Source organism: Corvus hawaiiensis, chromosome Z, assembly GCF_020740725.1.
Source record: "Corvus hawaiiensis isolate bCorHaw1 chromosome Z, bCorHaw1.pri.cur, whole genome shotgun sequence".
NCBI lineage: Eukaryota > Metazoa > Chordata > Aves > Passeriformes > Corvidae > Corvus > Corvus hawaiiensis.
Genome location: NC_063255.1, coordinates 60,983,978 through 61,009,454, shown reverse-complemented (window position 1 = coordinate 61,009,454; position 25,477 = coordinate 60,983,978). Strand labels below are relative to the sequence as shown.

General features: G+C 39.2%; 1 protein-coding gene across 2 annotated transcripts in view; it reads right to left on the bottom strand.

Moving 5' to 3' along the window:
- Positions 1-1,491: 1,491 nt before the first annotated feature.
- Positions 1,492-25,477, bottom strand: part of BNC2 (basonuclin 2) — a 349,514-nt gene continuing 325,528 nt past the window's right edge. The window contains exon 6 of one of the 2 annotated variants that reach the window (XM_048291108.1): positions 1,492-1,711. In XM_048291108.1, the coding sequence (XP_048147065.1) occupies positions 1,696-1,711 (16 nt within the window). In that variant the 3' untranslated portion in view covers positions 1,492-1,695. Of the gene's footprint in view, positions 1,712-15,962; positions 18,521-25,477 lie in introns of those variants that run through there. The other variant, XM_048291106.1, reaches the window with a different exon arrangement.

The window sequence follows — 25,477 nt, the reverse complement described above, 5'->3', positions numbered from 1 at the left end:
TGATAGCACAGTGGTTAAAGAAATTTGTGCTTAGCTGCTGACTAACGATTCTCTGCACACTTCAGAGATGGCTGGAGGCCATTATTTCAGGATTAGAAAATAGTTAATATTGAATGCCATGAAGTTAAATTTGTGTTCATTTACTTATTATGTTGGAAATCAGATGTTCATTCTGTGTGAATTTCCCAGCAATACCCTCAGCCAAGCTTTGCAAACTCCAAAAAAAAAAAAAAAAAAAAAAGAGTAAGCAATAATGAGAAGGTGAGGAGGTTTGAAAGAGGGTTAAAAAGGGGAATTAAACAGGTCTGTGAAAAAGAAATCATTGCTTTCCTCCTCCCCCCACAAGTCTTCCTTAATTCTCACAGTTATCACCCCTGTTAGCCACTTTTAATAGCATAAGGGAAAATTATCTGCTTTTTATTGTTAACCACTAATCTGAACAATTGCACGCCTGTAATTTCTCAGAAATTCTTGCTGTGTAGTGCTAACAGATACTGTGAGTTGAAAAAAGATGCAATGACATTTGTCTTGAAAACAGGAAAGAAGGATCCGTTTCTTAGTCACTCAGTGGAGATTGTTTGTCAAGTACCTCTTTAGTAACTTGGCTATGCCTGTCTAAAATGCAGGAATGATCCTTCCACGGAAAGAACCATATAGTCTAGAAAAGTAACCTCTGCAGAGGGCTGAAAGGCTGGCCAGATGCTGCTGTGCTCTGTGGGCTGGGACAAATAATCTAGAACAAGTTTGGACAGTTAGCGCTTACTCAGGGATTGCTATTTGACAATGCCTCTGTTTGATTTTCTTCTTCCAATGCAACCTAAAAGTGATTAGATCTTCTAACACTCCCTCCCCCTTCCCTCTACCTCTTGAACTACTGAGCAAATAAGGAAAGAAAATTAAAGAATAAAAAATGTAAGCAGTGATAGGGTGAGATCAATAAACTGTGGATTGCTAGCACTGAGTAAGCTTGACTAATCTTCTGCATATTGCATGTTGAGTTAACTTGCAAGAGAAATATGTTCCCTCTTATTGTCCTGTGTCTCATTGTGGGAAAGGAAGCAGGGACTGCAAATTAAAATACCCTTGATTTAGATTCTGTAGGGAATGCCCAGGAGTTCTTCCTATATTGCCACATGCTAGGAATTGAACTGTCTACACCCTTACAATGTAGTGAGAATATTTGATTATTGTTTTCAGCCTGTGACTTCTTTTGTGCTATTCACCCCCACCACCTCCAACAAAATGGTCACTAAGGATGCTCTTCTGAGTAGCATCGGCACAGGACTCTGCTGTTTCAGAGGCAGAACAGACTCTGCTGTTTCTTCTACAGGGCAGAAGGTGAAAGGTGCCTGAATAGTAACCCAAGTAACACTATACAACATGCTGGCATAAGACTTCTGGGGAATTCCTGAGCTGAAATACACTGCACTGAGGATTATTCACTGGGTACATACGGGGCTAAGAGGAGCTCAGACAGAAGTGGGCAACTAATGAAAAATAATTATGTTTATCGACATATTTGCATTACATGAGTTTTACACAAATAATGAGAAGTCTCTGAATCACCAGTCCAGGGAACATACTACTCTTAGGATGGCTTCTTTTCTTCCACCATTAAAAATTTTACTTGGGCTAATGCTGGTGATTGTCACTTTCCCCAAATCACGGAACAAGGTAGTAAGGTTGGAGGTCTCTTCAGTCCCAGGGGAACCTATAAAAGAAGTTAAGAGCAAGAATTAAAAGAAAAATGCCTGACAGGTTATTAATTTTATGTTCAGGTAGTAAGTTTATATATTTGACTACCAGAGTGACAATGGATCTAAGTTTGTGATGCACCAGGCCCACAGGCGAAAGCAAATAAAGTTTAAGCAACAGAAGAAAACTCACAGGAATAGACTATTTAGCATACATGTGGAGTTGTAGTTCTCATTCTAGTGCATACAAAGCTAGAAAGGTCCTTTTCTTCTGATGTAAAGGTATGACAGTGAAGGAAGTGAGAAATACCACAGACTTCAGTGTAATTACTCAGATGGGAACCTATGTTTACAATCCCACTTGGAAGGATCAAATTAGTAAATTGGAATTTCCCATCTACAGCTGAAGGAATTGTAGACCGCACACTATATATATGGTGCTGATAGTCAGTTATGAAATAGGCTGTACTTTTTCCTGCTTTCTGAAAGGAGGAAATTATGCTTGAAGACAGAAAACTCATTCAAACTCTGCTTGTAAGGCCATTTTCAGCAAATGGTGTCTACTTACACTTTATTTCTAAGCTCTCTCATGTCAAAAATCACCAGTTTGTCACAAAGGGGAACTGTAAAGGGCAGCTGAAGAAATTAAAAAATCTGTGTGCTGGATTTACTTATGTTTGCATAAGAATAGGCTACTTTTTAATCTCTTGAGCTTCCAAAGGAAATACTTGTGAGGGTCAAAAGAGAGTAATTTAATTACCTCAGAGATTCACAAGAAATTAGGCTTCGGTGATGTCTAGGATTGGTTAAATTAATAGGGAATATGCTTCAGTCAGAATGTTTGACAGTTATGCAATGAATTTCTGGTGCCAGTCCATTTCCAACAGCTTCAGTAGGGTCAAGATATAGCTCATGTTAGCTGTGAACCCAAGATGATTATTGAATGTGTTGATTCAGGCTACTGTTAGTGTCCTAGAAGAGGACAGCATACCGAGGCCAATTCCATCTGCCAGTGTATAGGGAGCTACAATTCCAAACCAGTCAAATGGAAACAATATAAAATAATGAATATAGTAACATTTGATTGAGCATTGGGATTTTTTTAATTTAATTTTTTGGGGATTTTGGTGTTTGGTTTGAAGATTTTCTTTGGGTTTTTGTGGTGTTATGAGTTTTTATTGTTATTATTATTTTAAAAATTGCTTCACAGCAATTTTTAATGTCCTGGGAAGTATAATGTTCAAAAGGAAGACCATGGTAATAAATTAAAAGAAAAGGCCGTGTAAAAGCCTGAGAAATACACAAATTCTGATCTCTGAGGACAAAGCATACCTAGTGCTATGAAACAAGTTTTCTATGGATTTACTCCAACATAATGTGAACCAAAGTATAACCATTTGTTTTATCATAAGCCTAAAACCAGATCACTTTACTTTGACACCTAGTTTTGGCTGCAACTGCACATGCATGTAGCCACACACATGCACTCACATTCTCTCCAACAGCCTTTCAGCCGTGCCACAGAGCAGTATGGTCTCTCTTGGATAAGCTGTGTTAAATTAAAATTAAACATCTCCAAGCTTTGTGCTCAGCCTCCCCTTGTGAATGTTCTGCTGTGGGTGTGCAGGGGGTTAATATCACAAATGTTCCACAGGAGGTTAGTGGGATTCAGTTTCAGCTAACATTTATTTTGCCAGCTCCTGTTCACTTTCATCTCTGCTCATGAACACTATTATCTTGTTTGTAATAATATATATAGATCACTGCAGCTGCGCTCTGCAAAATTCTTCCATTTTTTGAACTTTGCAAAAAATAAAATTAAAAAAAATTTCTTCAACTGTTTTAGCATTACTGACCCACCTTCCTAGGCTGGTCTCTCATACAAATTGTAAGCAAAACTTTCATTAAGAGTGGACTATCATGTTTCTGGTATAATCTCACAGCCAATGTAGTTTTTGTCTTTTCACTCAAGTATAATTGTCAGCTGTTTTTTTTTTTTTTAAAAAGAGTAGGTTACTTCAGCTTCTCTGCTTTTTGTCTGGTCCTATTGTTAGTTTCCTGTTGCAGGCATTACCTTTGACACAACTATGACGTGCAGCAGGTCATCACACTGTGCCTGAACTGTTCTGTCACTTGCTCAGGAGATTGCCAGCAAAAATATTGGTATCTATACTCTTACATAGCACTTTTCCTATCTTGCAAACCTACAGCTTCAGGTCCTGGAATCACTGGTGTTAATAACTGACAAACACTGGAAGGGCTATCAGAGTGTTTGACATGTTCTTTCACAAACTTACAGGAGCATGCTAAGTGGCATGTTTTTCCATAGACGTGATGTAAACTCAGTAATATTTGTACTTTAAAATCCAAACAGCCTAAAGAAGGAAATGGGTGTTTTTGAACAACCTGTGCAGTATAGATACATTGAAAAGCAAATGGAAGACTGTAAAGATGCAGGACCAGACTTGAATTTACACCAAAATTTTGAGCAGAAAAGACTCTTGTCTATGTTTTCTATGGTCTGATCCCATGGCTTCTCCCTAGAAAGACACACAAAGCAAACTCTTAGCTGTAAGTTCTTAATGTTTACCTATCTTCCTATTACTACAGTCCAGTTTACAATGGAACTATTATGCCAGAAACTGAATGGTGTGATACAATAATTGACTTCCTTATCAGTTTCAGTCTTTCTCCTCTTCAAGAAACAGAAGTCATTGAATGACTAGGTCATAACTCTATTCTTCTTTTCTCATTTTGAGACAGAAAAGGCAGACTAACTTTCAAAGCCCCTACTCTGGGCTTTCAAAAAGGCAAAGCATAAAAGAAAGAATAGAAAAGGAAACAAAAAGGAAATGAAATGGAGATTTAAGTGGTTAGGCCTTGTGCTCAGCAGTCCTCAAGATCAAACTCACTCCTCTCCATGCAGCAGCTGGTATCAATGATCTTGCATTGTTCAAACAAGTTCCAGCATTTAGGGAGCTGGGATACTGCCTTCTACTGCACTTCTGTAGAGGCTGCCTCTCTGGTTGCAACTGAAGTGTGCCTTTGAGAAGCAGCTTTGCATTACTTTGACGAAACCAGGTATCACCTATCCTTGAGGTTTAAAAAAAGGTAGTAAGGGGAAAGAGACAGTAATCTCTCTTAGGCCTCTGCTGCTATCACTCTCCCTTTATATTTCATTTAGAGCACAACGTGAACAAAGGAATGTTAGACATGCACAGTGTAATGAAAATCCATGACTTGACCATGCATTCATAATTATTTTATAAATAAATGGCTTCTAGAGAGCCACATCTGTCTCTTCCCACAGAGTGCATGTCTTTCATTAATGTATTACAGGCTGAATGAAGCCAGCCTGAATGCTTTGCTTGCATCTTCCTCTTCCTCTCCATCATTGTTCATGGATAGGTTTTTGTGGTTCGGAGAGAGCTGCATGCCCCACACGTCTCTGCAGGACTGATGGCTCGTCAATAACATTAGCCAGCATTATGGGCTGCATTGGTGTAGAACAGAATCAATATGACCAAGTAAAAAGTCTAATCAGTTGACATGACCATCTTCAGCAGAGCTTATGTTACAAGAAATGAGTTTTCTTAAGGAATCAGCATCAGCACTGGTTATTCACCCCACACCAAGAACACTTGACAAAGATTTATTATTTCTTGTTTTGTTAGCTCTGCCACTTAAGCTGGTAATAGTGAAATAATAATTCAGATGAATATTCAAAAGAATAATAAAGACTGGACTCTGCAAACACTGCCCACATTTTCCTGAGAAGCTGAAAAGAGTCTCTGCACATTTTGCAATGTGGAAGGGAAGTAGTGTCACTAGGAAATAAGATTAGTTTAGGGGCTCGGATACAGGGATACATGCCCTTTGTCTGACTGGGTTGCCTTTGGTTTTCTCACCCCCTTTTTTTTTACTGAAGGGACAGGTTCAGCTCTCACTTTTACTTGTACAAATTGAAGTCATTTAACTGAAAATATGATTTTTCCAGGTTTCTATCAGCATAAGTGAAAGCAGACTTTGGCAGTCATGCCTATGGCAATGTACATATCTTAAAACAAGTTTCTCACTGATGCATAGCTTCATCTATGTGGTAATTATGGAGCTGTTTTACAATCAACTCCCTTTCTCTTCCTGCTCACCCCTCTGCATGCAGATTCACCCATAACACGAGACCAAGAGGGGTGCAGCTATCAGATATTTCACTTTTATGAACTCTGCTGATCATCTGTTCTCATTTGTCCAGTCATCTGAGGGAAACCCTGTTCAATCAAGTGAAGGTAAAGCATTAGTGAAATCATTAGTGCAGCATGGGCAGGTTAATAGGCCCATGCCTGAGCCATTTTTTTGCAGGCAACCTCCCGCCTACATCAGAGATACTTCAGCAGCGTTATTTCCTAACAGGTAAAAGAAAGTAATTGCATTTTGGAGGCAAATAGCTTGTTTGTGAATGGGCAAATGGACATGTTAACTACTCCCATCCCACTTTGTTAGAATGAAATGGCTAGGAAATTCTCATTAAAAAAAAAAATTAAAAAAAACTTGAAACAGGTTAAGTGCCTGTTCAAATTAAATACATAATTAGAGGAAGTTAAAAGACCAATCCCATAGAGGCCTTTGCAGACTGGACATGAGGACAGGAACAGAAAATTTGATTAAAGCTTTTCTGCCACTGGTAGGAAAGTCTTGATGCTTACTGACCAGTCTGTGCTACTTACACACTTATGCCAGTTTGGTGTGACAAATCTGTTTACCTACTGGGCAGTGGTACACCTTCACTCTCAGGGTTACTTGTGCACTCAATACTGTCACTGGCAGTGAGCGGTCACCCTGCCAAATTTCATCTAATTTTATCCCTCCAAGGCACATACAGAGACATACATACTCTCTACTGATTTCATCACAGGGGGAACATTGTTCTGGGTTTTTAATATTAGAATAGTAACTATGGATTTCGGTCAGAATGGTAACTATGGGTTTCAGACAAAATGGAGGCCTACAGCAATGAGCACAGATAATACAAGTTCTTCATCCCCAGGAGTCAGTGTCAAGTGCACATCAGTATCGAACTAGTTTCTCAGTTGCAGAATTCACTGTCAAGTTTCCAGTAATGTTGATTGTCGAATATAAGACCCAGAAAAAAAAGCTATGTGGGAAAAATTAGCCCAGGATCTGTGTGTTTTGTGACTGTCTTTTTTGTTGCTGCATGAAGAAAACTAAGGGTTTTTTTAACCAATTTAGATTCTGAACATAAAGTTGGTTAGGTTTTCCTCTCTTTTTTTTTTTTAAATGGGAATCCTGCTGCAGAATATTAATACTGTAAGTTTAATTTAATCGGTTTATTAAAGTAAAAAAAAAAGAGGAAGAGTCAATTTTTTTAAGATTCTACCATTTATAGTGATTCAACGGAATATTCTACTCTCAGAGCCCCAGGATCTTGGTATGTAACATCCTCATTTGTGTTAATGGAAACTTTACCTCTTTGAATTCATGAGGACTGATAAGTTTCACCAGGCACACAGGCTCTGTATAAATAAGCAGCACACAGCAAACATACTCTTTTAAAAGGATTATCACTTTGACAGCTATTCAGTTGGGGTGGCTTTTTCAGTCCCCTGGAATTCCCAGCTTGCCCTCTTAACTACACAGAAGGTAAATCTGTATAATACTTCACAGCTGCCTTTACTGGGACCTGACACTGAGCTTACTGGATGTGCTTTCCTGGTACAAAGCACCTCGTCAAGTTTCCTGCTCTGGATGCAGTGAACACAGCTGATGAGCTGTCTTATTAAAAGTTATGAGGAAAGGATGTTCACTCCATTACTTTCTGAACTACTGGATACACACAGTGAAGCTGCTGAGCCAGTCAGTCCCTCAGAGTCATTCCTTCACATAGAGGCTGCATTCTAACATTTAATATCACATTGCTCCTGTGGTGGCCACCATCAGATTTTAATTTTTTGTTTTGTCTTGTTTTGTTTGTGCTGGCATTTTTTGTTCTGATAGCCTTACCATGACATTCCCTCATCACAGCAGACCAAAATTGAGCCTTGCTGTCCTGCTGGCACTAAGCACGCTGACAAACCTCCCAAGAGTTTTAAGCTGGGACTCGGTCATCCCTCTGCCTGTAGGGATCGGATCAGGGCCAGGATCCAGACCTCCCTGCACCTTGCCTACTTCAAAAGGAAAGGGCAGGGCACTGTCATGCTTGTTGGGGAGCCAATCCCTGAGAACTAGAGGGAGGATAACACACAAGGGGCTGCACACAAGAGGGTTGTTGAGATACAGGTGGTCAAGGACACCAAAGGTGGGTATACTGCAAGGAAAGCTGAGGTGTCAGGCTACTGTATTCCTGCCCAGGTTCCTATTGAGGGTGAGCCTGGGAGAAGGGGAACAGGGACAGAGCTACAGCAAGGAGCAGCTAAGAGAGAGATGTCTGGGCCATAAGCAGAGCTGAGAGAGGGCTAAGCTGCTCCAGAAAAGCTGGGTTGAAAAAAAAAACAACCCTCCTTTTGAAGGAGATGATACAACAGGTACTGCAATCATGGTTCAGTGGGCCAGTTTCAGTAATGCCATGTACGGAGTATACACCCACTACCTTCCTGTCAGTAAAAGAATAAGCTATTTTCTCAAGTAGTTCAGGTAAAAGCCGCAAACAATTTTTTTCCTCCACCACCTGCCTTGGAAAACTGCTGGCACTTGGACTGGAAGAACACAATTAAAAGATGCAGTAAAAATTGACAAATCCTGGTATGGGGAGCTGAAAATACATTACAATTCCAATAGAACTATAAATGAAAAAACCCTAAATTAAATAAATCTTGCACAATTATAGATTAAAATATGTTTGGCTTTTATGACTTAGCATATACAGGCCTCGATTCTTGAAATCATTGCTCAGACTATGTGGCTTGCATAGGGATACAATAATAAACAAATTACCTGCTGCTGTAATGCGATGTAGGGGTGACATGGGAAGGTGGACCAGCATTTTGTTGGTTTTCTGGCTGTTGGTTAAAACTCCTTCATGGGCCCTGCTCTCTGTGCAAAGTTGTGGCCATATAGATTCAGTAACAGCTAGCAGTGTCAATAATGGACTCGATAATGAGTAGAAAAGAAACCCAACCCAATAACAACAAAACCTCTGGGGGAGCATTAGCAGCAATTGCTGTCAGCCAATGTTGGGAAACTGCCAGTCTTCCCTGATGGCAGCCTGTCAGCCACAGGCTGCAGAAGGATGCTGGGCTGGGTGAGCTATGAGTTGGGAAACCTTGAAAGTGTCAGGCTTGGTGGATGGCAATGTGCAACTCTACCACAGCTCAGAAGAGCTGGATTTGGTGGCTCAGATCTACCCAGGAAGCTGTGGGATTTGGAGAGAGGTGGTGGTAGAAGAGGCAGATGTCCCTCCTTCCTTTGCCCCCTGCTTGCCCCAGCTCATGGCAGTGGGTCTTCAGTGTGAGTGCAGAGTGCTGTCTTCTGCTTTTGGATGATAAGCAGGGATCAAATCATTTTCAATAGCTACCGCTTCAGCTGCCAGGCCACAATAGCCTAAGGAGCTGTCAATTCCTTCTTGAGAAAGGTGGGAACCACCTGAATGACTCTGATGTGACTGGCCCCAGACGTCCGCTGTGCTGAACTGATGGTGCCCAGAGCTCCCTGGGCTTTCTGGATCTGTGGATGGCTGCCTAAGCCCTCACTACAGCGGAGCAAATAGCTTTACCACACCACTCCTCAGAAGAGGAGGGCTGAACCTTAACACAGAAACAAAAAAAACACAGATCAGGAAAATAATTTTTCTTTACAAAGTCATTCAGGGCATGGTTTCCATCAGGCAAATAGCTCTGTGAGAATTAACTCAAAGTCTATTTTCCCCAAGGTGTAAGTACTGTGTTGGAGAGTATCATAAAGGAAGGTTGTTCCCCTCCCTGCAGCCATTCCCAGGGTCAATACCTCTCTTTCTTTTCCTGTCTCTTACTACTCACGCCTACCATCTTGGAGTTTCTAGCTTTTGAATAAATTTGGTTGAAATAGGTGTGTGCATTCATATTACTGAGGAGGAGAAGTGCATCCAGGCAGACCCAGATGCATGCAGTCAGATGGTGTAACGCTCATTTCCTTATGAAATTAGGTTAGAAATAAAATAGCAGTCTATTTTTTCAGGGCTTCCTGTTCTCAGTTTCTCCTACTTGCTTTGAAAATTATGGTAGCTTAAAATAACCTCTGTGCTGTATCTAGAAATTTTCGTGTTATGGTTTTTTTTGATATTTTCTCTAAAAGGTCTCCTGATTTAAAATTTAGCATGTGAATATGATCTTTTTTTCTCCTCCAACAACTGTTTTCTAGGAGGTCTGAAGCTGATTATATTGGGATTGTGATTACTTAGTGGCTTGACTAAAGCTATTTCACAAGTCAGCACTGATGTGTTACTGTGAATTAAGATGAGAAGTTTTCTCATTTTATGTTTTATGGAAAGAGCCATTCTAAAATACAAGAGTTCAATGTGTTCAAAAATTCCTTCTGAGAACTTGCCTTAACATGATATATGACTGTATTTAGCAAGCTCTTTAGTCATGCATTATTTTTGTTTTATTAGACATAGTTGACCCTTTGATCTTGGTAAATTAACACTTTTACTGATCCAGAGGCTGTGAGTCTAACTCTTGTGCTTGTTGACACTGTTTTTTTGTTACCTGGAATTTTTAATTATGCAAATTCTTGCTATAGCTTATTCATTTCAAATATGTTCATAGAATTAATTCCCTGACATCCTCTTTGTGACTTAACAGCTTGCTCTGACTATTCTCTATGGCTTAGCTTTTGTAACTTGCAAGAGGGTAACACAAGGTTCACATGCATTTTGACAATTTACCTCCTTCTAGAAATGTCTACTTTGGGGTCTTGGACACTGCGAGAAGGAAAAAAAAAAAGAAAAAATACTATGGTAAAGCTTTTTCTGAGTTGTGACCAGCTTAAGGAAAACACTAAGTTTTCAGGATTGAATTAAGTGGATTTGTAGAGAAACTTAAAAAAACTGTACACTTCTTGGCCAGAATTCCTGTAAGCCAATATGAAAAGCATATATACCATAATGAAATTCTCCAGTTGCAGTTTACATTTAATTCATGTAGCATTTATCACTGGAATCAGTGGACATTGGCTGCTGTAGCACGTCAAGAGTTTGACCATTGTTATTCTGATCTTAATTACAAGACCAGGGCTAGGATATAGAGTAGAGTTTCCTACCAGCCCCCAGGCGTGTCAAATTGATTAGAGCCTTTCTTCACCAGGCTGGGTTGAACACACCCAGGCCAAAATGGAGCTCAGTGAGTGTAAAGTTATGTGAGCGGACGCCAGAGGCCGTGGGAACAGGACGGAAAATTTTACACAGCAATGTTTTACGTCTTGTAAAATAACAGAGCAGCTAGAAAATGACTTTTCAAAACACAAATTTCAAACTCTGTCTTTTTTCAAGTCAGAGAAGATATATCAGACAATCTGCGATATCAAATATCTGATTTGATACCTCCCAGCACCTTTCCCAAATCATCAGCAAAGGAATGTTGTAATATTATTCATCCCCAATGAGAGAATATCTATCTGAAGTATATTCCACTGCAAGACAGCTCCTGTGAAACACTTAGGTCAGGACTTCTAATGAGTACAGTCTTTGTGGAAGTCCTTTGCTTTAGATATCTTAATTCTAAAATTTCACAAAACTATGGTGCAGTAATATTCTGCAATAATTTTGCTACAGAGGATTAAAACGTATTGGACAAATTAAATTAAATGCTCTAACCAAGAAAACTTTCAGTGATCTTAAAATGTATTATTCAAAAGGGTAAAGATAGGAAGGAGAGTGAGCTGCATAAAAATGTCACCTTGGAAAGAAAGAAAAAAGATCTCATATAGCAAAGATACTTTTACTGACCCAAGAAAGGGCTGATAAGGAACAGAAATTACCGTCAGATATGGTAAAAGTGTAGATATTTCTTTTAGACATGAGAAAATGAGTTGGCAAGATGAACGCATTTAGTGTGTACTGTGGTACAGATGGGAATACCAAAGGGCCTTGAATATATCCTCGTAACAGTCTGTTTACTTAGTTAAACACCACTGGGTATAGATGAAATAACATGGGAAGGAAGTCCAATCCCTGCTTTTGGAGATAACCATATTTTAAATCTTCTCATAAACTGATTCTCTATCATCTAGCTAGTTCTCATTTTGGCCTCTTTTGCTGATATTGGAGCACTGATCCAGAATGTCTGTGCTCCAGCATTTAAGCTTGTTTCCACTTTCCAGCATAAAATTATATATAAATACTAGTTAGCATACACAGTTTTGCTTTTTCTCTAGTGTTTACACTCTGCTCCATTGTCATATGTTTTTATAGCGCAATCATTTGTCTCTTTGAGCTCTCGTTTATTTGGCTATGGAAAACAAGTTCTCTGAGGTTACCATTATAAAAGCACCTATTTTATTCTCTTCAAGCACATACAGACTTTCTTTGAATTTTTCTTTCTTCTCTATGGGCAGCTGAGCTATTCGCAGTGCTGTAAATGGGTTTGGGGAAGTAGCCCTGGTGCTGTCCAGACACTCATGAAAATGACTCATCTCATAAATTCTGGAATACATTTGATCAAGAAAGCCTCTGTATTTAATCAGAAAGAATCTTGGTGTTTTTGCTTGGTCTCACTTTATTTATCCAGTGGAAGTGGATTTTGCTATTTGCTTTTATTTTGCAAATCTTGAGTCAGTTTGACTTCTGGCAAGTTCCTAAGACTTCTAAAACATGCATTTTGGGCTTGCCAGTTTGGTCTTTGCAAATTCCTTTTAGGCTTTTTTTCTTATTACTAGCAATCCTTTTGACACATACTGGTAGGTGATATTTTCTCTAGCTACTTATACAGTGTTTAGGAATGGAGCTAAAAATGGGAATGTGGATCCTACATTAGTAGCACACTGCTCTCAAGAACTTGCCTTGAGAAAGCAATCCCAAGCAGTGCAGGAAATTCCAAAAGGGGCATTTGATGAGTTACATGTGGCATAACACTCAGATTGCTTAAATCTCTTGGGAAGCCAGCATTTGGGACTAGTCCTCCACTGGGATTCATTAGCAGTTCAATGGCATTACATTCACAGGGTATTTTGCTGAACTTTCTGTTGGTTGTTGTGGGAGGATTGGCAGAGAATTGCTGAGAGAGTGGAAATCTAGCTGAAGAACTAGAGCAACATAAAAGCTATAATGGGATTTTCTTTATTTTTTTTGCTAGTGACTGGACGTTGCCACCTGAAAGCAGGGCTGTTCTGTGTACTGGGATCCTATGGAGACCACAACATACATGCAGCACCTTGGCTCTGCCACAACAGACAGGACTGTAAGCAGCAATGCTTATTTGGTCTGACTGTCATTTTGTGTTCTTTACAGAGAGGTTTCAGCTAAAGGTCACGGGAGAGCCACTGTATATTTTTCTTTCAAATAAAATCAATTGAAGGACCTAGAACACAATAAGTTATGTTCAGGACTGAACTTCCATGTATTCCCATTGGAGACCTCTCAATGTGAACTAGCACTGTTGGGAAATATCTCCAGCTACCCCAGTTAATCAATATCTGTTCATTATACTGTCTCTGATGAATATGGGTAAGGATTGGATAAGCATGAGTCAGGTGACTTAAAAATAACTGCGCCTCACATAAGATCAATAGAAGGAGGTTTTTTTCAGTATCACTTCAGGCAAACTAATGTACCTTTTATCCTCCTCTCTTCTTACCATCCCTTGCTCATTGTTAGTATACCAACATCAGTGCAGGATTGGCTTTATTAAATTAGTAACCCTTAATCTATTGTCATACTGTCAACTTGCAGGGTATGAGCAAGCAGACAGCAAGTTTCAAGTGGCCCAGTGTGCTTCAAAGGGCTCTTATCCAAGCAGTTACCTCAGAACTGTGCCAAAAGAAGTCTTTCTGGGTACCTGCTAATATCTCTCCTCTGAGTATGAAAACCTTATGCTAGAAAAAAAATTGGTTTAGGGGAATTCATGCCAATTATAGATGTGTCATGACAGATTAAAATATTATAATTGTGCTTGGCTTCCATGCAGAACCACATTAACACATCTATGACATTTAATAACACAGGAGGATAACCACATGCCTCAACAAAGGTTGACTTTCCCCCAAAGTTGCTTAACTTTTTTTCTCCCTTCCTGACTCCTTTTCCTGCCTTCTGAAATAAGCAGCTGCATATTCTTGCACTACTTTGGGGGAAAAAAAGAAAGGAAAAGTAAGGAAAAAAAGAAATGGGATAAAAAGACAAAAAATACAGGAGACAAAGAATATGTAAGAGGAGAAGGAGAAGGAGAAAGAAGGAGAAGGAGAAGGAGAAGGAGAAGGAGAAGGAGAAGGAGAAGGAAGGAAACATGAAGTGCAGGGAGAAAAAAGAAAAGGAAGAGAAGGGAAGGGAAGGGAAGGGAAGGGAAGGGAAGGGAAGGGAAGGGAAGGGAAGGGAAGGGAAGGGAAGGGAAGGGAAGGGAAGGGAAGGGAAGGGAAGGGAAGGGAAGGGAAGGGAAGGGAAGGGAAGGGAAGGGAAAAGGGTGGCATGTAAATTAAAGACATGAAGCTGACAACTGCAAGTCAGTAATGGATTAAAGGCATTCAGCTCATTATTGAGCTGTTTATGTCAGGCTGATTAAAAACAAGCAAATGAAATAAACTTGCTCAAGACTTTATTTAGTGGACCTGTGGCAGACATCTTGTATCCTCATAGCTCATGACTCTCAAATCATAAACTGAATTTAACCTATGAAGCAGTTGGATCAGAAGGCGAAGTCCTGTTTTTAGAGCTCAATGTTTTGCAGAAAAATGGCTCTTGGTTGTGCTTGGAGGCCTGAAAAAGAAAAGACCTTAGGAAAATCCTAAATCCATCAGAGAGTATGTATTACTGACCAATAATTTTCCTCAGACTTACAGTTCACAGTGCTTAGCAAATTCTGGTTATTTGACCTTCACATCCCTTTCTTTCCCCACCCCCACATTCAGCTGGTGAGTCCAGTTGCCTCCATTTTGCTGATCAGGAAATGTGAGACAACCAAAAAAGTCTTATCGAGTCTTGTCAAACACTGAGCAGGCTGTTTCCAGTCCATCTAATACTTTAGTGAGGGCTCATTTGCAACCAGATATCCATTCCCATTGAGTCAAACAGGACTGTACATGCTTGAAGTTTAGCACATACCCACCCGCTTTGAGGCATCACCACCCGAGTGCTCAGCATTTCGTGGTGCTTAACAAGCTGAGTTTTATTTTGCTCTTCTCTTGTAGAATGAATATGAATCATATTGGAACACTTTGTCTTGGACATGCTTGTAATATGACCTTTTTGTCTCTATGAGCACAGAGCAATGGACAAAACTGTCCCATTATGAGAGACTACTTTGTTTCCTTTATTGATAAGAAGTGCAGTATGTAGAAAATTACTAGCACCATAAGAGCTCAGGCTAAACCAAAAGCATTTACCCCAGAAGAATCTTGCTCACATTTTCCCAGCTGACACAGATGTGCCTTAGCAGCAAAACAAGATTTCTCAACAAAAGGAAGTATTCTGCCCTGCAAATGGGTTTTCAAAACATCTCCCTGCACTACACCCTCTTCTAGTCAGCATGGAGCACAAAGCCAATCCCAAGGACTCAAAGTTGAAGCCTTTGGTGATAAATTTTTGTAGTAAAGTCCAGATTTACAGATAAAGTTTGGTGGGGAAATACATTTGGCCCTGTCAAAGCATGAGAAAATTCTTACCCAACCATTGAGATTAGTGAGCTGTGTACTTCTGCTTTGAGAAGCAAAAAGAGGACTGAGCTAGGATACCAAGTCAGAGTTGGGCAAGACCTTTCACTTCCGTTTCTTCATCTGTCAGACATACTCAAGTGTGAGCAATGTCCATCTTAAGGGTTTTTTGCAGGCAGTGGGGTGACTAAATTAGTGAGGCTGTAGGTTTCTGGATGCCACACTAAGTATGATATTTCTAAGGAAATGTGTACAAGCTAGGGGGCAAAACAATTATCTCCCTTCCAAAAGGATTTAACCTATTCAATTTCTGGGAAGTATGCAAAGCTCTTAAATGTAGTTTGCAGCTTTCAAACTACAAGAGGCCATGTGCAAACTTTGCGGGTGAGTGTCTTTCTGTGACCATATGTCTTTCCATGGCAATGTGTATTGCTCGAATCAGTAAAGAGTGAAGAAATTAAAGACAAAGAGACAAAAAGATCAGTGACTGATAAATCTTTAATATAAAAATTGTACAAGAATTTTGATACAAATTACAAGAGGTATTTGGACAAAGTATGAGTAAAACTCCATTTATATCCCCAAAACCTTATGCATTTTATGCAAAAGACATATTGTAGGACAGTTACAGTACAGAAAATACAAGAAAAGAAATGTCAAATTAAATCAGGACTTTTAATTCCCTCAGATTACTAATGGAAAAAAAACTTGTTTAGACTACATACAATATTTATGAAGCTACTAATGTCACGGTTATTAGAGCAACATGATGAAAATTTTCGTATCCCCTTGTACGGCTATTCCATAGTGCATGCTTTGGTTCTGCAGGCAGGACAGCAGAGCATTCATGTTTTGCTCACATTGAGATCAAACAGTGAAAATGAAAAGCCTCCTCTACTCCAAACAGAGAAAGACCTTTGTAAAAATGTCCATCAGGCCTTGACTCCACTCTTTCCTGTGCCTGGCTGGGGTACCCCAGGAACACGTCTTGACAAAGTCCGCTGGAACAAGCCCAGCTTTGCCAGCCATCAGCAAGCTCTCCATTCTCTACACAGCAGCCCCCTTGCTGCTGTTGGTGCATCGCTGGTTGGCACAGGGAGTTGCAGCCAGGCTGTGAGAGTCCTCCCATGCCTACTGAGAAAGGGGTTTCCAGGCCTTATGCCTCTGTGACTGAACAAAATGCCAGACCCCTAAGAACTTCCAAATACACTAAGCTTTAAATCCAGTTTATCTCAGTTTACATCTCCACATGAACCTCCCACTCAGGTACCTATCTTTCCAGTTCAGGAGAACTGAAACACAGCAGACAGCTATATAGGAAATCACTGTGTTTGACCTTCTGTGTTAAAAGCTGTTAAAATATCAACTGTGACAGTGAGCAAGAGCCTTCAGTCAAACAGTGAAACTTCAAACCACTTCAACCATCCCTGCAATGAGTTATTTGTATAGATACAAACAGGTTGCAGTGAACTGCTTGTGATAAATAAAAGTGTGTGGAATTTCAGCCAGGGTAAATTTTGATTGTGTTCAGGTTCAGATAAACTTATTTGCATACCTGTTGCAGATACATTGCACTGGAACACAGATCACTCTTATAAACTGGAGGACAGGCAGGAGGCATGAACTGAGAACACAAGTGCTGCCCATCAAAAACCAGCCATATTCTGGGAAAGGAGCCCCATATGATATAGGAACCAAAGTTTGCACAAGAAAAAGCAGCATGCTGAATTTAATGTTTTTAAATAGCTAAATGAAACACACACATGTAACAGTGGCCATTTTATTCATCTTGCCACTTTACAAACAGTAACCATTTTCACAGATGGAATGCATAAAACTTTCCGAAATGAAGAACACTAGGAGGATGTGTTACTTTTCTGAGAGAATTTTAATGAGACACTCTCTTGGAATGAGAGGAGAAGGGGTGGTAAAGAAAATGGGAAAATTAAAGACAATGGCTGAAGGTTGTCCAAGGGTTTGTTAAAAAAAAACTTAAAAAAAATTTCAAATGTAAAAGTATAATTGAAAAATAATGAATAAATCCGCCTTTGTACAGCTTAGGTATCTCTATTTATTCTGTAGGTCACCCAGTAAACTAAGAAGAACATCCTTAGAATCACAGTTCATGTGTCAACTGTACCACTTCACAGGTGTAATTGGGGGGGGATGCATTCTGCCCCAACAGTAACAGGAGGTGGTGGGGGGATGGGGATGTGAAAACGTCTTGATCTGGATGTAATGACTGCATAATGCTCTCACACTCAGGCATGGACGCGTGCACACATGACTGCCACTGGTGTGCCAGAGCTGCGGTTCATAGCCTCTTGCGCTTTGTGGCAGAAGTGGACAGGTTGTGATTAACTATTGATGAGTTTGCCATCCTAACTGCATTATCCTCTGATCATTCTCAACCTTTTGTTTGACAATGGATGCCTTATAAAATCTTTATGCATCACTTAGCTAGTCTTGCTCTCTCTTTCTTCTCTAGAAACAGAATTGCCCTGGATGCTTTTCTTAATTTTCCAAAAATATTTGTCTCCAAAGGTTTGAAGGGAGCAATGTACAAAATCTGTAGAACACCAGAAAAATCTCTCTACACATTAGACATTTGCTCACTCAGGCTTCCTGTACTTTTAAGTGCATGAGGAAATATATATATACACCTATGTAAGTGTGATGGAAATTATATAATTTTGTGCACTTGTAATCTTCATTTTAAGGCTCCTTGTTCTGTGTCTGTTTCTCCTTTCTCTGTCTGTCACACTCACACTCACACACATATTCACAAACACACACAAAGGACACAAATGATTTCTTCGATCAGAAAGTCCTCAGTTTCCACAAACAGCCTTGGAAATGGTACAGCAAGAAAGGCTGCCCAAGCTCATCATCGCAGGTCAGCTCATCCGGCTGCTTCAACCTCCGTCAGTGCCATGTACACATGGAGTTGACAGGGGAGCAGAGTCTGGGCTCAGCCTTTAGACTTCTCATACAAACAGGCCTCAGGAATTTGTCTGCTGGTTTCACCCTTGTAGCTTCTGATGAACTCGGAAGGAAAAGGAGGGAAAAGATCAGTGACCTTTGACTGGTAAAAGACCTTAGCATATTTATGGTGGGCACCATCACCTCTGTTGCAGCAAACATCAAATTACCACATAGTGCTGTTGACAGCATTAGCATCTGGAACAAGCAAAGAGGTGCTGTAGCCAACCAATGCCATGAATTGATCCAAGGATATGAAAAACAACAAACTTCAAAATGTTTGTGTTTACGTCTCTTGGTCTTGGGCTTTGTCTGCAACCCATCTTTGACTTTTTGGTACTGCACTGGCTGCCAGCACTGTTCAACTCACAGTGCTCAATGCTCACAGGTACACACAGGACTGGTGTTACAATCTTGGCATGTGAATGCTCTGGACCCTGCAAGGAAAGCATGCTTCAGCAGCTGCTCTGCCTACTTGAATTTTCAACTGCTATGCAGCAGTCAGAAAGCATACAATTAAGAGGAAGGGGAGTGCCCGAAGCCAGGTACACTGGCCTTCATGGACTTAAAATTTCTTAAAATATAGCATGTGCTCTCAAGTTACTTCACTGTGAAACTTGCTCTCTTCTGATGGCCCTATCTGAGAAGCACTTCTGTAGCCTGTACTTTTAGCAGTGTTCTTGCAAATGAAGGTATAAATCAGAAAAAAACTCCTCCTTCCATGAGGACATCAGATTGTGTCTCAGGTATGTTTTTCTAACACTTTATAGAAGTTCACACTGACCTCAGCAGGAGATGCTCCTATCACAATAGAATAGGATATAGGGAATTGGCATTCATGATAGGAATCCAAGAAGATGAGATTGCGCTGAAATTTGCCCAGGGATGGGCTAAACCAGTTAAAAAAATAAACTGCACATCCTGTTTGGCACTGAACCTATTCAGCAAGACATGTAGCAAATTCAAACAACTATTTCTAGCAGGCACAGTATGGCTTATGCCAATGCACAGCAATTAGTTGCTACATAAGCAGACAAAAGTGCCATTACAGACAGTATTTCTCAGCTGACCTTTTGCTAAGAAGCCATCTTATTACTGTCTACCTGATAGCTCGATAGAGCAGCCAGTGGCAGCCTTGGGCTTCCCAAAGACAAATCAAAGTGCTCCAGATGGGACTTCCCTTCACTCAGTGCAGATGTGGGTGCATGCTTGTATGTGTGTGTGTCTGCGTGCGTGTGTGTGTGTGCTAGGGGCTGAGGAGGAAAGCTTGGTTCTTATACTCAATTTTGCCTTCACAGGGGATAAACAGGCAATTACACATCCTTTTATATTTGATGGCCAAGTGCTGAACTTGAAAGCACACTATTAGTTTGTGTCCCTTCAGGGCCAGTGCAATAAGTAGCCAGGAGAGCTGGGGCTAAGGAAGAGAGGGTGTTGTCTGCTGTTAGTGTGACAGTCTTGTCAGCAGCATTCACATTACTGGAAGGTAATAAAGTGACAAGTAAGTTATTAGAAAGATATGAGGTGAAATTGAACTGAAGCTTCTTTCTGCTCAGCTCAGTTTTTTTCCTGCTTTGTAATGGGCCACTATTTGTTACAAAACAAGCCTTGTCTTGAGATCTTATATAAAAAAAGAAATATTTATTCTTTGCAGGAAAGGTCACATGAATTTACAACATCACACTTTAAAGGAGAGGAATGGGAAAATAGTTTCATGACAACTACAGCTGCTATTTAAAAAAACACAGTGTCATCATAATGAACAATAATACTGGCAAAAGTCAGAGGACTTGTCAAAAACATGTCCATTTTTTAACCCTTTGGTGGTCCAGAACCGTTTTCATTTAAGTGTCAGTGCCAAACATAACAGCAACAGTATTGGGATATACATGATCAATACCTTGATCAAAAAATCAAAGCTGTCATTCAATATCATGACTTGAACAGAGAACACAAGCCACACAAGACTGGTTAACTACAGACTCAAGATAATACTACTTATGTAAAATAGTTGCTGCTTCACACTGTTACAGCCATTTTAAAGGCAGTGATAATGCTGCAATGTTGGCAGGAAGAGACAGAAACCATGAGACTGGAACAGACATGTATTTGGGCAAACATGTGGGTGAAAGGTTCAGTCCATCATATGATGTTGCTCTGTTCCTGAAGGAGAAATGGGTATGGAAAAGAGTTCCTTTTATGTCCCTACAGAACGGGAGGAAAAAGCCCAACTCATCATGTGGCAACAGCAGGATATGTTGATGCTTATCTAGCAAAGTAGCACTACAGTCACTGTTTTGTTGAGTTACTATAGCAGCAAAGTCTTTTTCTTATGTCACTACATAAGAAAAAAAAAACAAAACTAAGAAGGGACTGAAATATACCAGCTGCCAGCATGTGTCTGCCACTCACCTTTTCCCCACAGAGAACTCCTGCTGCCTCCTTGCCCTTAGTACAGACACCTTTGCTTCTCTTTTGAAATAAAAAGAGTAATTCTGTTAACCCAAAGAGAAAAGTGACAAAAATATTTTGGGGACTGAAGAAGAAGTAACAGTTCTGTTCACGTACGTGGCAAAAAAACTTACAGGAGCATGTGTGCACTCCTTGACGATACATTTTCCCTTCCTCAATATTTACTCTGCCACCAATGTTGCTGTGAAAATGTCCTGCAGAATTTGAGTACAAATACATTTCTGAAAAGATGTCCTATTTTCTGACAGCTGCTGACATCCTTAATGACCACCATGTGAAAAATGGGTCCATCTCAAGCATTTTGATTTTAAAATATCATACATATTGAAGGAGAAATTTTTGGAACTAAATCCCTGGTCTTGAAAATGGTTCCTATCTCTGGAACAGATCAGACCTTGAATTATCATATTTCTGAGTTTTCATGGTACCAACGCAGTTCCTTGTCTTGTTGCTTTTACATTCTTACCCCATATATTTAGCTATGTTAGATGCTTAACTGAGTTGAGAAGGGTAAAACTCAGGGAAAACTCTAGTGGACCCTGGCAGCCCCACTTCCTATTAATTGTACTAGACCAGATCAGCTGAGGTGCTGACCACTGCTGGCAGCTACTTCACTGTTTAAAACTTAACTCTACTAATTTTTCCTAAGCAGCTCCTTTTTTGGGGATGGAATGGGAAACATATAGGTAATGGAAAATGTATAAACTAGTGGAACAGGGAGAGGAAGTGCACTTTCAGTTCCACAACAGAAGGGAGGGAGAGAGGGAAGAAGGGAGGCAGAGAGGGAAAAAGACAGGAAAGCAGGAAGGTGGGAAGTCAGGAAGGAAGGAAGGAAGGAAAATACACTGAAGTTTACCCATGGTGCATAATTTCTTCTGTGTAAAGTATCTACAGATCCCTAGGAAACATACGAGCTCAGTCATGAAAAGCCTTTGAGAGATCTTTAAGATCAGTGTCCATGTGCTATTAGGATTTTTAATCTATACCTTTCATATTTTGTCAAATTGAGTTGTGACTCAGTGACAGAGTGCTTATATCTTGTGTGCACGACTACAGTGTCACCACAGAGTCAGCTGCAGTTTAAAAGGCAAGGTTAAAATCTCAGGCATAACAAATGTACCTGGTTGAGATTTAGCTCAGAAAAATTGACTAAATATTTCAAGGTGTGAGAAAATATGAGTTAAATTAGCTCTTTACTAATACCAGCTAATTAGTCCCCACAGGAGCACACTTATGGGCAAGATCATATTAGTATAGTGATATTTTAACCGATTCAAACATAAATGGATAAGTGATGTGATATGTGTGAGACTAAACAGTGAGAAGGGGCTACCAGGAGTGTTAAACCTCATGGTTTCCATTCTTGTGCTTTGACTGTGCTGTTTTCCTTCCAAATTTTCATACAGTTTTTCAAAAGATACTTAGTGATTAACCATTATCATATGCTTTCCTAACACACCATACCCCCCCAACCCTCCCAATGAAAGAAAAAATCCTAAACAACCTCCAGACAAATAGTTCTGTTTCTAAAGGAGGTTTAGTACAGTTATTTTCTAATCGCAGACAAAGCTTTTTGATATTTACAGAAAAATACAACTACCTTGAATAAAACAGTGAAACAATATGGAAAGAGTGACTACAATAACTCTAGGAAACAAAAAAGAAGGAACAAACTTCATGTAAAGGGAAGAGCATTTGCCTCAAAGTTGGTCTAGTTCTTGCAAAATGGTTTAGACTGACAGGTTGGAAACCAAAGGGATAGCCACAAGTTTGTGATAACATAAGCAACAGCACAATACTTATCATGTCATCACACCATTACAGGCCATGTTCTGTGCTGAAGAGATGAGAAGTTTGGTCATTATTCTCACTTGCACTCTGGGTCTCTGCTGAGATCATCCAGAAATGCTACTTTCAGTAAAACCAAGCTGCTACGCCACAGCCCCTTTATGAATTTTTCAGATAACGTCAGATGATACAAATTCTACCACAGGAAAAATTCTAATACACATTCTCATAGAGATGCATGCTAAGTCACAAGGAGGGAAATGCCATTCAATTCAATGTAAGTGTAAGTGACCTTCGAAAAAAAAGACTGTTCTGCCATTAGTATCACTAGCACTGAATAAACTACTTTTGCCTAGATTTGCCTAAAAATAACAGTGAGTAGTATTCTGTCCACAAGACAGAGATGATATCTCTTACATATCTTAAGCAAAATCTGAATGAAATTAAGAGTAGGACTTGTGAGCTTCTAACAGTGTTTGGAAGTTTTTCCCTTTCCCCTTACTTTTTAGAATGTGTTGTTCAATTTTGTGTAATAAACAGATATCTTTTTTTTCTTCCATGTCAATAATCTGCTGAATTTATCTACAGATGATGCTTAAATGTCAAAAAAAGTTTACCAAACCCATTTGACCTCTAACAGAAAGAGTGAAATGAGAATGCTGAACAGCGATTCATTCAGTGAAGAATTATTTATATACCTCAAATGTGTTTTTCATTAAAAATTATATTTATTTATACCATGCATTCTACAAAAGAGTGGGGTTTTTTCTGTATATAATTCAATTTTTGTTCTTTTATTTTTTAGAATTTCCATATTACTTATTCCTATTAGCCTGGGAGGAGAGATGAGATTGCAGTACAGGTAACACTACAAAGGTTCATGTATTTTGGAAGAATGCACCCTTACTGTTCTAATTTCTCTTTCTCACAAACTGAGCTTGCACAACATAAAACAAAGCAAAGCAGATCTCTCCACTCAGTTTAACAAGGCAAAGTAGTTGAGACTTTGAAGAAAATAAAAAAAAGATGAAAGAAGAATGTCAGTGAAACAGCTTACTTTTTTGCTATAAAGTTTCTCTTTGTTAAACCAGAAGGTAAATGTTCCTTACAGTTTCTGTGGAATCCACAAACATTTTCAGGGCTTCATGAGTGTACAGAATAAAAAAAATGATCAGAGGCTTGTAACTCATAGGAACATAGTGAGAATTCATTTAGAAATATTTTTCTTTTATTTTCTACAACTGGAAATACTGATTTATTAGATATTGATTCCTATTTTTGGAAACAAAAATACTGAAATGCATAGAAAGTACTTAAAAAGAGGAAATCTGTATTAAGAGTTTCCTCCAGAAAACGTAAGAGGAGTTAAGTACTCAAGTGGACATAAAAAGTAAGAATAATCAAAATGCACAGCAAAACAATACAGCGACAAGCTGAAACAATGGAGCATTTCTGACTTTGCTAAGAAGAATAATGTTCTGGGTCAGTAAATACAGAAAAGGAACACATTCTCACTGGAGGAATATTTTATTATATGCTGAAATATCCCTTGGGGGTTTGTTTGTTTGTTTCTTTTTGCTTTTGTTATTGTTATTTGTTTTGTAAAGAAAAGAGTCTACAACACACATCCTAATGGCTTTGGCTCTGTATTGAGCTTAAGTAAATACCATCCCTCAGTCAGTATGTTGTGGTAACAAAGGCTGCCAGTGTGGTTTACCAGCTCAAGCAACATGTGTAAACACCGGAAACAAAAAAATTCAGAGGGCAGCCTCCTTTCTCTCTGCCTTTCTCAACTGCTTGTTCCTTCTCTGTCTCCTGGTCATGCTTGCTCTCTTGCTCACTATCTTTCTTGGACTTTTGTTATTTTCTGACAAATCATGCGAGTGAAACACAAAACATTAACACAACTAGACATCCTTTTTCTCTGTCTTCTAATTTTATCCAAAGGGAAAGTTACTCAATAAAAAGTCCAGCATATGTTTTCAGAGCTACTAAGTGCTTCTGCCATTAATTTCTTTTGATTGCTTCTATAAAACATGCCTTAATCATACTACAGCACTTTCCATTGCAAAAAAAGACAACTTCACAGAACAACATAGTTAACATTATTTCCCTGTTCCTTTTGATTTTTTTTTAAACACCACAAAAATCCAGGCTATAATAAGAAGCACACAAAATTATATTCATCTTTGTTCTGTGACAAGTAGTATCAGCATTTATATCCCCAAATATTATGCATGTTTGACAAAAAAAGTTTCTACTGGTTCACATGACACAATTCTGTTTTTTTTTTCTTTTATGCAATGTAGTATATAAGGAATAAGGATGCACTATTGTTTCTAGTAATAATTGGCACTTGAAAAAAGCACCAAGAATTCTGTATTTCACTTTACCCCTTTTCCCTCCCCAGTATTTTTTTTGTGTGTAGTTCAAAAACTACAACTGTGGTTATGGTGAATAACTACATTTTCTTTTTTCAAAATGTGTGCAAAGTTGGCACTTTTGTATTAACACTAAACACTAATACTCTTTGTTTGGCATTCATGCCCTCATACTGACCAGATCACTTTTATCTAAGTGTATTTTTTTTAAAGACACTTACTGAAAATATGGCAATAGTTTAAGAAAAAAAAAAGCATGGATATTATTACACATCCCCTTGTAGTGTACGAAAAAGTGCATGACTGGATTTATGTAATAGTACAAGACAAAAAAACTGTATCAAATTACAGGTACTGTAAAGCATGCCAGCA